At 39.1% G+C, this 18,672-nt stretch overlaps 1 protein-coding gene across 2 annotated transcripts in view; it reads left to right on the plus strand.

Moving 5' to 3' along the window:
• The window catches only part of FHIP1A (FHF complex subunit HOOK interacting protein 1A), a 258,682-nt gene that overhangs the window by 169,497 nt on the left and 70,513 nt on the right, over positions 1-18,672 (plus strand). For both annotated transcript variants that reach the window (XM_016952373.4, XM_016952372.4), the window contains 2 exons: positions 5,275-5,433; positions 7,482-7,568. In XM_016952373.4, the coding sequence (XP_016807862.3) occupies positions 5,275-5,433; positions 7,482-7,568 (246 nt within the window). The remainder of the gene's footprint in view (positions 1-5,274; positions 5,434-7,481; positions 7,569-18,672) is intronic.

The following is an 18,672-nucleotide window of genomic DNA, read 5'->3' on the forward strand; positions in this document are numbered from 1 at the left end:
GGGTTTCTATTATGTTTTATATATTTTTCATATTTCATAATTTAAAAATTTAAATATGACAAGAATGGACCATTTTTAATGTTTAGATTTCCATTTAACTGCGTCATAAGCAGGTTTTAGTTGAGTGTTGCTTTTATAAAAACATATTTTAAAACACTGTACAGATCATTAAAGTTGGAGGGAAAACAACATCTCCAGCTGACCTTGTTTGCTAGAATGGAACACGAGCTTCATTGTGTTAAGTTGCCCCTCAGGATAGATCCCATAATCTCATTTGCACCCAGTTTTCTATAATTACATCTGACAACATAATTAAAAAAAAAAGGCCTCTTTATGTTGAAGATAAAAGCATACTCTATTAACCATCCAGCTAAGGACCACAATTGAGAAAAAGCTTTCTCTAATTAGTATGATTGTCAAAGTATGTTAGCATCAGGCTGTTGGAACAGTAATGACTCTTTCAGGAAATCGGACCACTTTTGGAAATCTTTACTGTTACAGTTGATAGGAAGAGCTTGCTGGTTCTGCTGCCTCATAGCTCAAGATGTGCTTTCCCGGGAAAAGAAGGAGAATGAAGATACTCTAGGGAACAATTTGGTGCCAACAAAAGGATGGGGACTAAATGACCCTGTCACTTTTTTTTTTAAACCAAATATTGATGGTTAAGCCCATGCCACTGTTATATATTGGCAAATGTAGAAAACAGTGTATACATAAATCAAGTAATGCAAATTAAAGCAAGCGACCTTTAGGTACACAGCCGCAGGTAGAATGTTATTTATCCCATATCCAAAATTTATGAGGCTTTTTGTTTTAGCAAGTTGTATCAAATAGTCCCTACCAGGTGTTATGCTGCGAGCTTCAGACTAAAGCCATCTGCCAAAAATCTTTGTGTTTGCTAAAATTAACCAGATATCATTAGATGTTTAAAGTTAAACATTACTTGTTCACTGCTCTGTGCATGTCATCTTTCTTTTTTTTTTTAATATGTCATCTTTCCTTCATTGGAAACATTTCTGTGTGTAAAACATTATGCTAATCTTGGTAGATGCATTATTTTCTTTAATCCTGGCAACAACTTAGTGAAGAAATGGAAATTTAGAGAACTTTAATAACTGCCTGTCAGTGGCAGATTCTGGTTCAAAACTGCATTTGTCTGATACTAAAGTCCTTGGTCTCAGCAACTGCCACACTATACTGCTGCCAGGGAAGTTGTTTGCTTTTTTGTCTGTTGTTATCCTTATGGTTTTACATGGTGATTAGTTTCTTTTAAAGAGATTCTTGAGGGAAAATAAGTGAAAAATAAGTGCAAATAAGTGAAAAATAAGTGAAAAATGGGTTAATGCTTAATGTGTTGGGAATAAATAGAATGTTTTGCAATTTTTTTGTGTGTGTGGATGGGAATCCAAGAATCAATGAAAGGCTAAAATAGTGGATGGGAATTTTATTTTAAATGAGCTGTTGAATATATCTATATTTAAACTTTTTATAATTTAATTCTAAGTTAAAAAATGAAATTTAAAAGTAAATAGAATGTGCCATTCATCTCTTAACCTAGAAAAGTTAGCTACAGACCTGTTGGAATCTTTCTTTTTCCTTATCCTGTTCCCACAGCACTCCGTATCCCCTTGGGTAGTAATTATCTTTCTTGCATGTATTAGTTTATCAGCCGTCTTCTCCATCTTTCCTGACCCAACTTGTTCACTACTGTTTCCCCAGGACCAATCTTGCATATGTCTGACCCAAAGTCTGTGTTCTAGAAATATGTGCAGTCTGGGTGAATGAATCTGAACTCTGAGCACAGTCTAGGAAGGGAGGATATAAATACCATAAAGATTTAGAATCTTGTTTCTAAGACTATATAATCCTCTTTATTCTGCAGAATATTTTCTCCCCTGTTTCTTTGCCATTCTGAAGGAGATAGCAGAGGCACTTTTTGTAGTGGCAGGAACATGGCAGGACTTCTTATTCAGCTGTCACTTCTGTACAGACAATGTCCTTCTGTTCCGGGAGTATCCTTATGCATAGAGAGTATCCTTCTGTACAGGGACTACCTTCTGGATGGGCAGGCTTCTGTTCACATCTCAGCCATGCCCTTTCACAATATTCATTTTAAAAAGTGAATATTACATATGTGTGATTTTTAATTACTGTCACTGATGTATGTAATTTGAAAATTAATGTTGCTATAATTATATTGATATACTGAATAGTTATTCCCAGCTTTTTAGTCAGACAAATTAAGCCTGTCTTTATGAATTCATCTTCAAAGCCTCAAAGTGGTTAAGAAATCAGGAGTATGAGGAATTAAAGCCTTTGTTCTGTGGTTAATTTAGCATGAGTTAGCAAATGTAATTGATTTAAAAAAAATGTGGCATCAAGATTAGATTTCTCTTCGAGGAAAACTTTTGGTCTCTGTTCTCTTTTGCCAGAGGTTTCTAATTTATAAGAAGCAACTCGTTTGGGTCACATTCAAAACTGGAATTAAAGTGATTTGTATGGGTATGTTCACTTTAAATAGGGGACATTCTCCTTTGGGACCAAAGATGCCCTGATTTTTTAAAAAGAGATAAATGTACTGTCTTGTTTACGGTTGTATTTTCCGTACTTAACATAGTACCTGGCCTGAAATAAGTGTTTGGTATTTTTTTTAATGAATAAGTAAATGAATGAATGATTAAAGGTTGCCAGGAAATAGAACAGAGAAATGTATATAATTTTTTGATTTCTCTAGTACTGAAATGGTTCATCTGTTTGTCTTCTTGTCCTTTATACTCCACTGGGGGCTCCTATACCATCTCCCCCACCCCTCCTAGGCCCTCCCATGACTTCATATGGTCTCTCCATGTTAACATCTGAAACTCAACATACCTGACTGGACAAATCATCCATATCTCCAGTGTGGACTGGAATGAACAAGTCAGACCAGGAGAGATGGAGAAGATAGGCAATACACTAATATATGCAAGAAAGATGATTGCTACACAAAGGGATACAGAGAGTGCTGTGGGAACAGGACAAGGGGAAAAGGAAGGCAACAATAGGTCTACAGATAATTTTTTTCCAAGTTTAACACACCTAGGCCCACACCTCCTTCTGACTTTCTGTTTGTGATGCCAGGCACTGTGGATTATTTTGTCATATCTCATCTGTCTAAATCTCCCTTTCCTTTTCTGTCTGGTTCGTATGGCTTGAGGTCCCATCTACATGTTGATGGCTCCGTCTCTAGCCCAGAGCTCTCTTTTAAGCATCAGCCCCACGTATCTGAATACTGGGCTCTCCATTTGGATGCCCCACACGCTCCTCATGTTCTCCTATAAAACCCTGCAGGATCTGATTCCCGTTTACCTTGCCAGCCTCTTTCTACCTGTAATTCTGCACTCTAACAATACTGCGCTTCTCTTAGTTCCTGGAGAATACCATCTTTTCTTTCTCCTTTGAGGTTTTGTATATGCTGTTTTCTCTGCTTGGAATATTCTTCCCCCTACTCTTTTTCTGGCTAACTCCTACGTACTCTTCACCAGCTTAGATATCACTTCTTCTGAGAATATTTCCTGCTGCCAACCCTCGAAATCTGAGTTAAGAGTCTTTTGTACATCCACAACACCATATATTTTCTATTATGTATTCTGAGCATTTCTAACACTGTTTTAATTGCCCATTAATCTCTCATTAGACAGTGAGATTAATGAGTATGTCACTATTTCTTTTCTGGGCCTGCCTCATTATATTTTCTTGAATGTTTCCATCTCATTCGAGGCCATTGTCACCTCAGGGTTTGTGCTAGAGCAAAGCCTTTTGTAGCTGGCCTTTTTTTTTTTCTTTTGAGGCACTCCAGCTCTGTTGGCCAGGCTGGAGTGTAGTAGGTCCAATCTTGGCTCACTGCAACCTCCGCCTCCCAGGCTCAAGGGATTCTCTCTTGCCTCAGCTTCCTGAGTAGCTGGGATTACAGCCTCGTGCCACCACACCCAGCTAATTTTTGTATTTTTAGTAAAAACTGGGTTTCGCCATGTTGGCCGGACTGGTCTCAAACTCCTGGTTCAAGTGACCCACTCACCTCAGCCCCCCAAAATGCTGGGATTACAGGCATGAGCCACCACCCCTGGCCCCATAGCTGGCTCCTTTGCATTCAATCTGTGCCATCCCTGGCCATCTTATACATATCTAGCAAGTCAGGATCTCCAAGTTGCTGCTTAGTCAGTATCACTTCCCAGCTGGGAGGCCTCCAGTACTATGAAATTCTTGCATCCCTGGTTTGATATTCCACAAGTTAAAATCAACAAGCACTCAGCATTAAGTATGTAATCTTCCTACATTTCTGTCTCTATTAAAGGCATCACCATTTTCTTGGTGACCAAGTTGGGTAAGTTGACAGTTTTGAGTTCTTACCCCACTTACCAAGCCCAAAGGCTGTCAATTTAAATTAAGGACCAGAACACTAAGGGAGGAAGCAAGCCCTAAGAGTTTTGGATTAATGCCAGACCGATAGATGTCATGGTTAGATCACCCTCATATTCACCTTCCATGTGATGCTCAAATTTTATTTCCTCCTCTCTTTTCCTAGTGCTGATGCCTCCATGTAGACTCACTTTATCTCTGCTTGAATCTTGTCATCACATCTAACTAACTGATTGCTGACCCCCAATTCTTTCTCCTTGCTATTGCTTGTGAAGATCAAATGAGAAAATATACGTGGAAGTGCTTTGTAAACTGCAAAGATACAGCTGTCAGTTATGACCTCAAGCATGCAAGGAATTGCATGGAATCTTTCTCATAAAGCTCATGGTTCCAATGTATGTGACTTTCTGTCCTGGACCACCTCAAAACAGGAGTTTCTCCTCTAGACTGGGGTATGTGCCTTCTCTGTATTTGCACTTGATGTATTGTACTATAGGATACTGTTTATGAATTTGTTCCTCTCCTGAACTTCTTGAGGCCAGAATACTATTTTATTCATCTTTGCGTGTACTCCTCCTACACCTAGCCCAGCATAGTGCGTGGCACGTGAGAGATGAGCAACCCATACCAACCATGTGTATATTATATTAGCCAGATAGTTCTGATATTGCCATTCCTTCTACCACAGTTGTCCTTCCCTACTGTCTTCACCTGTTTGCATCGTTTTTAGCTGGGTGATGGGCTCTTATACCTTTAATACCTTGCTACTTAAAGATATAGTTTTGGGACCAGCAGCATTGGCATCACCTGTGAGCTGTTAATTGCAGGTTGAGAACTTTGGAAAAGCATTTATTTTGTTTTTATTTCTGAATACAGGTACTTGCAACTGGGCTCAGTGGTCTCTACTCTTCCCTGCCTACAAAGCTAGAAGAGAAAGGCGAGGAATGGCACTGCCTTCTGAAAGATGACTGGCTTCTACTTCCTTCTCTTGTCCAGTTCATGAACTCCCTGGAGTTTTGCAATGCAGTCATACAGGTACCAGAGCACAACAAAGGATCCCTTTGCTATGGCTTCATTCAGAGCACAAGCATTGCAAAGGATTAATTTTAAAACGTTCATTTTTTAAAATGTTAATAAATGTTTATGGAATATTGGTGCTTTAAGCCAATTGAATGTCCTTGAATGAGTGAAAATGTTAGTTTGTAGGTTTCTGGAAGTTTTAACTGAGAAAAAAATGAGTAGATTTTCTTTATCTTCTTTATAAATTAATTCTGTTTTGATTATCTACTTAACCATCAAAAATAAGTTCAATGCCTGACTCATTAAATAGATATTTTTAGGTTTCTAAGTACTCCAGATTATACCGCTTTTACTTCAAGGTCTTCTTGGGAATTTACAAAGGAGAACACTTTGTTTTGCTTAATGGCGCATACTACATAAAGAATATTGTTATCCCGATTGAATTTAGAAGAAGTTAAGCATTTTCATTGCAACACAAATTAAATTCTCTTTGAAATTGTCCTGTTTGGGAGAGGAAAAAAGCAACCACTGAATTCTTGTGTATTTGGCTTCTTGATTAGATTTTTACTTTTAGATTTCTTGTTACTGTTTTCAATAAAAATCAGATTTTAAATATATTTAAGGATGTGGTAAGTTTTCATAAAAAATATTTTAGTTCCATATAGCATAAATATTACCTTAATATTAGATTTATTAAGAAATCAAGTTTTCTTTCTTTTTTTTTTCTTGGCCTTTTTTTTTTTTATTATTATACTTTAAGTTTTAGGATACATGTGCACACCGTGGTGGTTTGTTACATATGTATACATGTGCCATGTTGGTGTGCTGCACCCATTAACTTATCATTTAGCATTAGGTATATCTCCTAAGAAATCAAGTTTTCTTTATAGTGATTGTAGGATGAAAGATGTTAGTTATAATCTGTTTATCTACCAAATAAAGAAATACCTTCTGGAAGAAAATACAAGTAAATTATTTTAGTTCCATCTCATTTTTATTGCTAAGTCAAAGAAAGTTTTATTTATATATAAGAAAAATGGATTACATCTTATTTTTTCCTTTAATATTGCAGTCTATCAACCTATCAACATTTTCTTGCAGAAGTTTGTGGAAATAAAAAAAGAGGGAACTACTATTAGTTCTTCCCCAAAAATATACACACACAGAGAGGTTATCAGTAATTTAAAGATCTAGCTTCACTTTCCTAGAAATTGCTTTTTACTTTATTGTTTGACTTTCTTTCTCTTTTTCATTTTCTTCTTTTTTTAAAGAAAGAGAAATAAAGCTAATGGGCATGGTAAGAACAGGGAAATTATATTATTTCATACTGTATTTTGACATTGAAACCATATACTTTTAAGATTTTTTGTTTGGGGAAGACTACTGAAAAGGTTATTTATGAAAGATATTAGTAGAGGGTTATGCACACTAAATATATTTTGGAAATCAAATATGAGAAGTATTGTACCTCTGATAATGTTTTCCGCTTTTGAATATTATCTATTTTTCTGAAAATATTTTTAAATGCCTTTTCTTTAATATAAATGACTATCAGGAAATACATATTTAAAATGAGAAAATGTTTTCTGCTAGCAAAATAAATGTATTTAATTGTTTGTTTTGACAGTTATACTCAGTTTTTAAAATTAGTTACAGGTTGAGATGTGATTTAGAAGAAAGTAAGGGGCAAAAATTATACTTTCCAGTTTGTTAACTTTAACAAACTGGATATATTTAACACACTGGATATGGTATGTATAAGTATGAATCCTTATACATACTCAGTCTATTTATTGTCTTTTTTCCAAACACACAGTTTAAAATTACCAATATTGTGTTTGAAAGTTCAACTTCTGCGGATTTTAACCAAGCTGTTTATACTGGAATAAGCTATTTGAAAGGCTTATATGACAGTATGAGGTCTGATTTGTTCTTTAATCACAGAATAAATGGCCAAAATGTGGATTTCCTTTTTGAATTCAGGATGTACACAGAATTGTTTTATTTTAAGAACTGAAGATTGAACTCTTTGCCTTTTTCATGCCTATATGCCTCTCTCTCAGGTGGCTCACCCCTTGATTCGAAATCAGCTTGTCAATTACATTTACAATGGATTTTTGGTACCAGTCTTGGCTCCTGCTCTCCATAAGGTCAGTGATTGGCTCATGTAATCTTCTGTCTCTATAATACAAGTGATGGACACTGAGGAGGGTAAACACAGTGTAATTGATTTGATGGTGATTTTAGCCTGATTTTTCTTCTCATTCCGTCTATATTTCTTAGCAATATCAAACACAGGTATTAAAATGGCCACAGCTTAAACTGATGGTTCTATCTGGTGTCATAGAATACAGTATTGTGAGTGTCAAGTAGGATAGTCAGCCTAAAGGAACATTGGCAGATAGACTCTGACTCTGTGCCTGTTTCACTTCGTGGGCAGTGGCAACTTGGAACTGTCAAGATGTTCTCCAAGGCTGAGTCTGTCATAGAGAATGCAAGGTCTGCCGTGGGCATGGAGAGGAGCAGTGGTAGCACAAGTGCCATAGATTTGCCATCTACTTAATAAAACATAATTTTTTATTGTGACAATTTTGTGACAGCAAAAATTAAAGTGAAGCCAAGTTAAGGTCCCATCAAAGGTTGGCTGTCTCATTAGCACAACTCTGAATTTCTTATGACTCTCTCATTTTGTATAATAAATCAACTGATATCTTTTCCATTGTGAGCTGTCAGGAGACACTCCTAGGCCTAGAATTCTGATTTTCTGTTTTTCCTTCACTAAGTAAAGAGACTTGTGCAGTATTTAGTTCAGGGGATCTTTGTCAAGATTTTGGAATCACACCTCTAGCAGAGACAGAAGCAAAGAGCAACTTGATCATATGTTGTTTTGATGGAATGCCCAGCATTCTGCATCCTGAAGTTCAATTTCTATGGACTTTTATTTTACAGAATCCAAAAATACTTGATTATGGCAACTTTGAAACCTTGCCATCCAAGCTGATGAGGTTTCTGGTTTAGAGCAGATCTTGACAGAAGATGTTCATCCTTTACTATTTAGTGCCTCTCCAGCATAGTGGCCATGTTTTCCAAGCCAAACAGGGTACTTGGTTTGAATTGGATTTTTATGTTATTTCTAGGTTCAAAAGGTCATCTTTGATGTGGTTTAAACATAAAAATACTGAGGTTTCCATGTTATTTTAGTAGTTTATGGGCACAAAGGAACCAAGTCTGTGAAATTAGATCTCTGTTGGAAAATAAGGGATTAACTTTGGAAAATACAGAACTTGTATTTGTTTCTAGGTTAACTTTATGTTTGTCAGTATTTTGTTGTTCCAGGGATGGAATGGGTATCTTGCATTGAAGACCTCTAAGCCTCTGCATGGAAGAATTTTCCTCTTCGGAGGAACACAAGAGTGCTATAGAAATTCTTTGGCAGTAATTATCCATATATGCTCTCACACATTTAGACTTTCTTCTTCATTTATTTCCATCCTTTTCCTCAATGACCTATTGACATAAACATTTCCTGTCATTATTATAATAGTGATAATTATTATAATTACTATTTGTTCAGGAAATTTTATGTTATTATGATTAGCACACTTTAGTGTTACAGACATTAGTGATAGCTCTTTATTCATAATTGAGGATGAAAGCCACCTCAGAGAGCTGTTATGAGGATCTTACTGGTCACCACACACTACTTCTTCATATCACTTAGTACAGGTAAAGTTAAATCATTACATGTGCTATTGCTTGCTTAATGTCTTCTCCACAGTGGTATGCGTGCTTTCAGGTATGGCATGTTATCACATGTGTTTTATTCACTGGGATATCTCCAATGCTTAACACAGTACCTAAGACTTAGGAGGCTGAAGAAACAACACACAAATGGAATGCTTGTTAAAGTGCCAACAGAGTGCTGGCACTTAGTACCTTCCCAGACAGTGGTTTGTAAGAGAATAATTGCTAACATTTGATCTAGCTCTTTACATATATTATGTAATATCCTCAGTTGTGCCCATAATTAAAATATGAGAGTTTTGAAACCATAAAGTTAATACATTTAAAGTTTAAAGCCATAAAGTTAATACATGCTTATTGTAAAAATAAAAAAGAGTCAATGCTGAATATGTAAAATGAGAAGCAAATGTTACTGTATTAGGTTTGAATTTCCAACCCCTAATTAAGATTCCTTAACTTGTATCCATTGCAGACAATTTGTCTCAGGGCTATATAGCAACTAGGGAGAACAAAGATGGATTTTTTTCCTTCTTAATTAATTTTCTCCCTGTTCTCCGTCTGTTTTTTGTTTGTTTGCTTTTTTTTATCATTTAGAATGAATAGGGTTAGGGACGGAGCAGGCCAGGGAAGGTGAACAGCCTCTCCTCTGGCTCTTGGCTCCTTATGTGGTTGATGAAGAAAGGTGCCATTTCATGAGTGGCAGGACAGGAAATCAGAAGCACATGAACAAAGAAGTCTAGAACTGGATGTTTCTTGAGGGGTTCCCGGTGAGAGCAGTCATATCCTATTTCCTATATTTCCCCCTTTGGTATAGGGAGTGATACCGAGAAGTCTGGGCTCAGGTCCACTGGAGGGACCCCTGTCTGTGTTTCCTATACTCCATGTCCACTGCCTTGACATGAGCATTATTTTTTTAAATTCTTTATTTATTTTTATTGTATTTTTATTATACTTTAAGTTCTGGGATTCACATGCAGAATGTGCAGGTTTGTTACATATGTATACACGTGCCATGGTGGTTTGCTGCACCCATCAACTCGTCATCTACATTAGGTATTTCTCCTAATGCTATCCCTCCCCTAGCCCCCGACCCCCTGACAGGCCCCAGTGTGTGATGTTCCCCTTTCTGTGTCCATGTGTTCTCGTTGTTCAACTCCCACTTATGAGTGAGAACATGCGGTGTTTGGTTTTCTGTTCCTGTGTTAGTTTGCTGAGAATGATGGTTTCCAGCTTCATCCATGTCCCTGCAAAGGAATGAACTCATCCTTTTTTATGGCTGCATATTCCATGGTGTATTCCATGGTGTATTCCATGGTGTATATGTGCCACATTTTCTTTAGTCTATAATTGGGGGGCATTTGGGTTGGTTCCAAGTCTTTGCTATTGTTAATAGTGCTGTAATATATATACGTATGCATGTGTCTTTATAGTAGAATGATTTATAATCCTTTGGGTATATACCCAGTAATGGGATTGCTGGGTCAAATGGTATTTCTGGTTCTAGATCCTTGAGGAATTGCCACACTGTCTTCTATAATGGTTGAAGTAATTTACACTCCCGCCAACAGTATAAAAGTGCTCCTATTTCTCCACATCCTCTCCAGCATCTGTTGTTTCCAGACTTTTTTTTTTTTTTTTTGAGACGGAGTCTCGCTCTGTCGCCCAGGCTGGAATGCAGTGGTGCGATCTCGGCTCACTGCAAACTCCGCCTCCCAGGTTCATGCGATTCTCCTGCCTCAGCCTCCCGAGTAGCTGGGACCACAGGCGCCCGCCACCATGCCTGGCTAATTTTTTGTATTTTTAGTAGAGATGGGGTTTCACTGTGTTAGCCAGGATGGTCTCAATCTCCTGACCTCGTGATCCACCCGCCTCAGCCTCCCAAAGTGCTGAGATTACAGGCGTGAGCCACCGCGCCCGGCTGTTCCCTGACTTTTTAATGATTGCCATTCTAACTGGCGTGACATGGTATCTCATTGTGGTTTTGATTTGCATTTCTCTAATGACCAATGATGGTGAGCTTTTTTTCATATGTTTGTTGGCTGCATAAATGTCTTCTTTTGAGAAATGTCTGTTCATAATCTTTGCCCACTTTTTGGTGGGCTTTTTTCTTGTAAATTTGTTTAAGTTCCTTATAGATTCTGGATGTTAGCCCTTTGTCAGATGGATAGATTGCAAAATTTTTCTCCCATTCTGTAGGTTGCGTGTTCACTCTGATGCTAGTTTCTTTTGCTGTGCAGAAGTTCTTTGGTTTAATTAGATCCCATTTATCAATTTTGGCTTTTGTTGCCATTGCTTTCGATGTTTTAGTCCTGGAGTCTTTGCCCATGTCTGTGTCCTGAATGGTATTGCCTAGGTTTTCTTCTAGGGTTTTTATGGTTTTAGGTCTTACATTTAACTCTTTAATCCATCGTGAGTTAATTTTTGTATAAGGTGTAAGGGAGGGGTCCAGTTTCAGTTTTCTGCATATGGCTAGCCAGTTTTCCCAGCACCATTTATTAAATAGGGAATCCTTTCCCCATTGCTTGTTTTAGTTAGGTTTGTCGAAGATTAGGTGGTTGTAGATGTGTAGCATTATTTCTGAGGTCTCTGTTATGTTCCACTGGTCTATATATCTGTTTTGGTACCAGTACCCTGCTGTTTTTGTTACTGTGGCCTTGTAGTATAGTTTGAAGTCAGGTAGTGTGATGCCTCCAGCTTTGTTCTTTTTGCTTAGGATTGTCTTGGCTAAACAAGCTCTTTTTTGGTTCCATATGAAATTTAAAGTAGTTTTTTCTAATTCTGTGAAGAAAGTCAATAGTAGCTTGATGGGGATAGCATTGAATCTATAAATTACTTTGGGCAGTATGGCCATTTTCACGATATTGATGCTTCCTATCCATGAGCATAGAATGTTTTTCCATTTGTTTGTGTCCTCTCTTATTTCCTTGAGCAGTGGTTTGTAGTTCTCCTTGAAGAGGTCCTTCACATCCCTTGTAACTTGTATTCCTAGATATTTTATTTTTTTTGTAGCAATTGTGAGTGGGAGTTCACTCATAATTTGGTTCTCTGTTTTTCTATTATTTATGTATAGGAATGCTCGTGATTTTGCACATTAATTTTGTATTCTGAGACTGCTGAAGTTGCTTATCAGTTTAAGGAGATTTTTGGCTGAGATGATGGGGTTTTCTAAATATACAATCAGGTCATCTGCAAACAGAGACCATTTGACTTCCTCTCTTCCTGTTTGAATACCCTTTATTTCTTTCTCTTGCCTGATTGCCCTGGCCAGAACTTCCACTATGATGTTGAATAGGAGTGGTGAGAGAGGGCATCCTTGTCTTGTGCCAGTTTTCAAAGAGAATGCTTCCAGCTTTTTCCCATTCAGTATGATGTTGGCTGTGGGTTTGTCATAAATAGCTCTTATTATTTTGAGATACATTCCATCAGTACTTAGTTTATTGAGAGTTTTTAGTGTGAAGGGGTGTTGAATTTTATCGAAGGCCTTTTCTGCATCTATTGAGATAATCATGTGGTTTTTGTAATTGGTTCTGTTTATGCGATGGATTAGGTTTATTGATTTGCATATGTTGAACCAGCCTTGCATCCCAGGGATGAAGCTGACTTGATCGTGGTGGATAAGCTTTTTGATGTGCTGCTGGATTTGGCATTGCCAGGTTGATGTTCATCAGGGACATTGGTCTGAAATTTTCTTTTTTTGTTGTGTCTCTGCCAGGTTTTGGTATCAGGATGATGCTGGCTTCACAAAATGAGTTAGGGAGGAGTCCCTCTTTTTCTGTTGTTTGGAATAGTTTCAGAAGGAATGGTACCAGCTCATCTTTTTACCTCTGGTAGAATTTGGCTGTGAATTTGTCTGGTCCTGGGCTTTTTTTTGGTTGGTAGGCATTAGTTAACTTGTTATTGGTCTATTCAGGGATTTGACTACTTCCTGGTTTAGTCTTGGGAGGGTGTATGTGTCCAGGAATTTATCCATTTCTTCTAGATTTTCTTGTTTATTTGTGTAGAGATGTTTATAGTATTCTCTTATTGTAGTTTGTATTTCTGTGGGATGAGTGGTGATATCCCCTTTGTCTTTTTTTTTTTTTTTGAGATGGAATCTCGCTCTGTCGCACAGGCTGGAGTGCAGTGGTGCGATCTCGGCTCACTGCAAGCTCCGACTCCTGGGTTCACGTCATTCTGCCTCAGCCTCCCGAGTAGCTGGGACTACAGGCGCCCACCACCACGCCTGGCTAATTTTTTGTATTTTTAGTAGAGACAGGGTTTCACCGTGTTAGCCAGGATGGTCTCGATCTCCTGACCTCGTGATCCGCCCGCCTTGGCCTCCCAAAGTGCTGGGATTACAGGCGTGAGCCACCGTGCCCAGCCACCTTTGTCATTTTTTATTGTGTCTATTTGATTCTTCTCTCTTTTCTTTTTTATTAGCCTGGCTAGCAGTCTATCTATTTTGTTAATCTTTTCAAAAAACCAGCTTCTGGATTCATTGATTTTTTGAAGAGTTTTTCATGTCTCTATGTCCTTCAGTTCTGCTCTGATCTTAGGTGTTTCTTGTCTTCTGCTAGCTTTTGAATTTGTTTGCTCTTGCTTCTCTAGTTCTTTTCATTGTGATGTTAGGGTGTCAGTTTTAGATCTTTCCCACCTTTTCCTGTGGGCATTTAGTATTATAAATTTCCCTCTGAACACTGCTTTAGCTGTGTCCCAGAGATTTTGGTATGTTGTGTCTTTATTCCCATTGGTTTCAAAGAACTTATTTAATTCTGCCTTAATTTCATTATTTACCCAGTAGTTTATTCAGGAGCAGGTTGTTCAGTTTCCATGTAGTTGTGTGGTTTTGAGTAAGTTTCTTAATCCTGAGTTCTAATTTGATTGCACTGTGGTTGGTCTGAGAGACTGTTTGTTATGATTTCCGTTCTTTTGCATTTGCTGAGGAGTGTTTTACTTCCAATTGTGTGGTCAGTTTTAGAATATGTGTGGTGCTGAGAAGAATGTATATTCTGTTGATTTGGGGTGGAGAATCCTGTAGATGTCTATTAGGTCTGCTTGGTCCAGAGCTGAGTTGAAGTCCGTCCTGAATATCTTTGTTAATTTTCTGTCTCATTGATCTGTCTAATATTGACAGTGGGGTGTTAAAGTCCCCCGCTATTATTGTGTGGGAGTCTAAGTCTGTTTGTAGGTGTCTAAGAACTTGTTTTGTGAATCTGGGTACTACTTTATTGGGTGCATATATATTTAGGATAGTTAGCTCTTCTTGTTGCATTGATCCCTTTACCATTATGTAATGCCCTTCTTTGTCTCTTTTCATCTTTGTTGGTTTAAAGTATGTTTTATCAGAGACTAGGATTGCAACACTGCTTTTTTTTTGCTTTCCATTTGCTTGGTAAATATTCCTCCATCCCTTTATTTTGAGCCTATGTATGTCTTTGCACATGAGATGGGTCTCCTGAATACAGCACACTGATGGGTCTTAACCCTTTATCCAATTTGCAAGTCTGTGTCTTTTAATTGGGGGCATTTAGCCCATTTACATTTAAGGTTAATATTTGTTATGTGTGAATTTGATCCTGTCATTATGATGCTAGCTGGTTATTTTGCCCATTAGTTGATGCAGTTTCTTCATAGTGTCAATGGTCTTTATAATTTGGTATGTTTCTGCAGTGGCTGGTTTTGGTTTTTCTTTCTTATGTTTAGTGCTTCCTTCAGGAGCTCTTGTAAGGCAGGCCTGGTGGTGACAAAATCTCTCCGCATTTGCTTGTCTGTAAAGGATTTTATTTCTCCTTCACTTAGGAAGCTTAGTTTGGCTGGATATGAAATTCTGGCTTGAAAATTCTCTTCTTTAAGAATGTTGAATGTTGGCCCCCAGTCTCCTCTGGCTTGTGGGTTTCTGCAGAGAGATCCCCTGTTAGTCTGATGGGCTTCCCTTTGTGGGTAGCTTGACCTTTCTCTCTGGCTGCCCTTAACATTTTTTTCCTTCATTTCAACCTTGGTGAATCTGACAATTATGTGTCTTGGGGTTGCTCTTCTCGAGATGTATCTTTGTAGTGTTCTCTGTATTTTCTGAATTTGAATGTTGGCCTGTCTTGCTAGGCTGGGGATGTTCACCTGGATAATATCCTGAAGAGTGTTTTCCAAGTTGGCTTCGTTATCCCCGTCACTTTCAGGTACACCAATTAAACATAGGTTTGGTCTTTTCACATAGTCTCATATTTCTTGGAGGCTTTATTCATTCCTTTTCATTCTTTTTTTCTCTAATCTTGTATTCATGCTTTATTTCATTAAGTTGATCTTCAGTCTCTGATATCCTTTCTTCCACTTGATTGATGCGGCTATTGATGCTTGTGTATGCTTCATGAAGTGCTCGTGTTGTGTTTTTCAGCTCCATCAGGTCATTTACATTCTTTTCTAAACTGGTTATTCTAGGTAGCAATTCCTCTACCCTTTTTTCAAGGTTCTTAGCTTTCTTGCATTGGGTTAAAACATGCTTCTTTAGCTCGCAGGAGTTTGTTATTACCCACCTTCTGAAGCCTACTTCTGTCAATTTGTCAAACTCATTCTCCGTCCAGTTTTGTTCCCTTGCTGGCGAGGTGTTGTGATCCTTTGGAGGAGAAGAGGCATTCTGGTTTTTGGATTTTCAGCCTTTTTTGTGCCGATTTTTCTTCATCTTTGTGGATTTATCTACCTTTGGTCTTTGATGTTGGTGACCTTCGGATGGGGTTTTTGAGTGGACGTCCTTTTTGTTGATGTTGATGCCATTCCTTTCTGTTTGTTAGTTTTCCTTCTAACAGTCAGGCCCCTCTGCTGCAGGTCTGCTGGAGTTTGCTGGAGGTCCTCTCCAGACCCTGTTTGCCTAGGTATCACTAGTGGAGGCTGCAGAACAGCAAAGATTGCTGCCTGTTCCTTCCTCTGGAAGCTTCGTCCCAGAGGGTCACCCGCCAGATGCCAGCTGGAGCTCTCCTGTATGAGGTGTCTGTCGACCCCTGCTGGGAGGTGTCTCCCTGTCAGGAGGCACAGGGGTCAGGGACCCACTTGAGGAGGCAGTCTGTCCCTTGGCAGAGCTCGAGTGCTGTGCTGGGAGATCCGCTGCTCTCTTGAGAGCTGGCAGGCAGGAATGTTTAAGTCTGCTGAGGCTGTGCCCATAGCTGCCCCTTTCCCCAGGTGCTCTTTCCCAGGGAGATGGGAGTTTTATCTCTAAGCCCCTGACTGGGGCTGCTGCCTTTCTTTCAGAGATGCCCAGCCCAGAGAGGAGTAATCTAGAGAGACAGTCTGGCTACAGCAGATTTGCTGAGCTGCGGAGGGCTCTGTCCAGTTCGAACTTCCAGGTGACTTTGTTTATACTGTGAGGGGAAAACTGCCTACTCAAGCCTCAGTAATGGTGGATGCCCCTCCCTGCACCAAGCTCGAGTGTCCCAGGTCGACTTCAGACTGTTGTGCGGGCTGCGAGAATTTCAAGCCAGTGGATCTTAGCTTGCTGGCCTTCATGGGGGTGGGATCTGCTGAGCTAGATCACTTGGTTCCCTGGCTTCAGCCCTGCTTTTAGGGGAGTGAATGGTTCTGTCTCACTGGCCTTCCAGGCACCACTGGGGTATTAAAAAAAAAAAAAAAAAAAACTCTTGCAGCTAGCTCAGTGTCTGCCCAAATGGCCGGCCAGTTTTGTGCTGGAAACCCAGGGCCTTGGTGGTGTAGGCACCTGATGGAATCTCCTGGTCTGCGGGTTGTGGACTGTGGGAAATGTGTAGTATCTGGGCTGGAATGCACTGTTCCTCACGGCACAGTCCCTCACGGTTTCCCTTGGCTAGGGGAGCGAGTTCCCCAACTCCTCGAGCTTCCCGGTGAGGCAATGCCCCACCCTGCTTTGGCTTGCCGTCGGTAGGCTGCACCCACTGTCTAACCAGTCCCAATGAGATGAACCAGGTGCCTCAATGGGAAATGCAGAAATCACCCACCTTCTGCATTGATCTTGCTGGGTGCTGCAGACTGGAGTAGTTCCTATTTTGCTATCTTGCCAGCCACCTCTAGTTATTCTATGAGGCTTATTTAGTATCCTAAATAAATTTTCTTTGTGCATTCTCTCAGCCACCAACTTATGCATAACATTTTAGTTACCTGCCATCAGCATAGGCAGTTTACAGAGGTGAACCTATTCTCTCTGTCTCATAAATAATATAAATAATTTCATGCTTAAACAATATTTCTGCAGCATTTCTGAACCAGAGATTTCTGATTTTTTAAGGGGCTGCATAGTTTTCTATAGTGTGAATAGGTTCACACTTCCTTATTCACAAAGTAAACTTTAAAAGCTCTGGAAACTGAATGTTTTCTTACAATTCACTTGGTTCACAACCTAACTTTTGATGAACTCATTTGGTATTGAAACCTACTTGAACCACCTCGAGGCTATTTACTTTTAACTCACTTGTGTTAATATTTGTATGTTTCGTAGAAAAAACAGTAATGTATTTGATTATAAGGTGCTGCCCCCAGCCCCACTGGGGGAGGTTCTGTCAAATACGGCATATGTACATTACTTTTCTTAAAGTTTTGCATTCCAAAATACACATGGTCTCCAGGGTTTGGGATAAGGGATTGGAAGCCTATTTTGGACATATGGGAAAGGATAAATTTTTAATTTAAGGTCAAAATCATACTTTGTAAAAAAATCATATTAAATAAAATGATACTATGTTAACATAGGTAATATAGGAATTAGATCCAGCTGTAGATACGGATATGATTTTGTGCAAAACTGGTTATTTATGACTTCAGATAAATGGGACAGCCCTTATTCAACAAGAGCTAGTTTTGTTGTCTCTGTATGTTTAATTTGTCAAAGCTAAATTTTCAAGGCTGAATATTCATTGGTATAGTTCTATTAGTCTGGGTTCTCAGAGAAGCAGATGCCAAGATAGGATTAAATGTGCAAGGATTTATTTGGGGAAATGCCTGTGTGAGAGAAAATAGGAGCAAGATGGGGGAAGGCTGGGAGAGCTTTCAGACTGCAACACCAATCTGACCCCAAGTGATGAGAGAGGCAGAGAAGGCTGGCTGGAAGTGTCCTAGACTGTTGAAAAGTCTGAGAAAGGCTATTAGAGGCCTGCATCTCTCAGGAACAGGCCTGCCTTAGTATGCTTACTATACTCAGTGCTTCCAGTCACTGGCTGGGAACAACCTGTAGGAAGTGTAGCCTCAGAGCAAATGTGGAGAAGATTCCAGAGTTTAGCAGCAGGGGCCCCAGCTCAGTAATGCTCCCTGTAGTTGGAAGTCTGCAAGGTGCATTTCCAAGGCCACTAGCATGGTAGATGGATTTCCATGGTTTTTCTGATTATAGATGTGTACAAGATGGTTATATATATTTGCTTATGATAGAGACCTCTTTCCTGGTGTACAGAATATTCAGGAGTTCAAATGGACCCCTAATGCATGGGGGCATTTCGGTCAGGATTAGCTTGACAGAGGAGCTTATAGTAGCAGTCATGATGATTATGCTGTAGTCACAAACAGCACTGAAATCTCAGGGGCTGA

Source organism: Pan troglodytes, chromosome 3 (genome assembly GCF_028858775.2).
Source record: "Pan troglodytes isolate AG18354 chromosome 3, NHGRI_mPanTro3-v2.0_pri, whole genome shotgun sequence".
NCBI classification, from domain to species: domain Eukaryota; kingdom Metazoa; phylum Chordata; class Mammalia; order Primates; family Hominidae; genus Pan; species Pan troglodytes.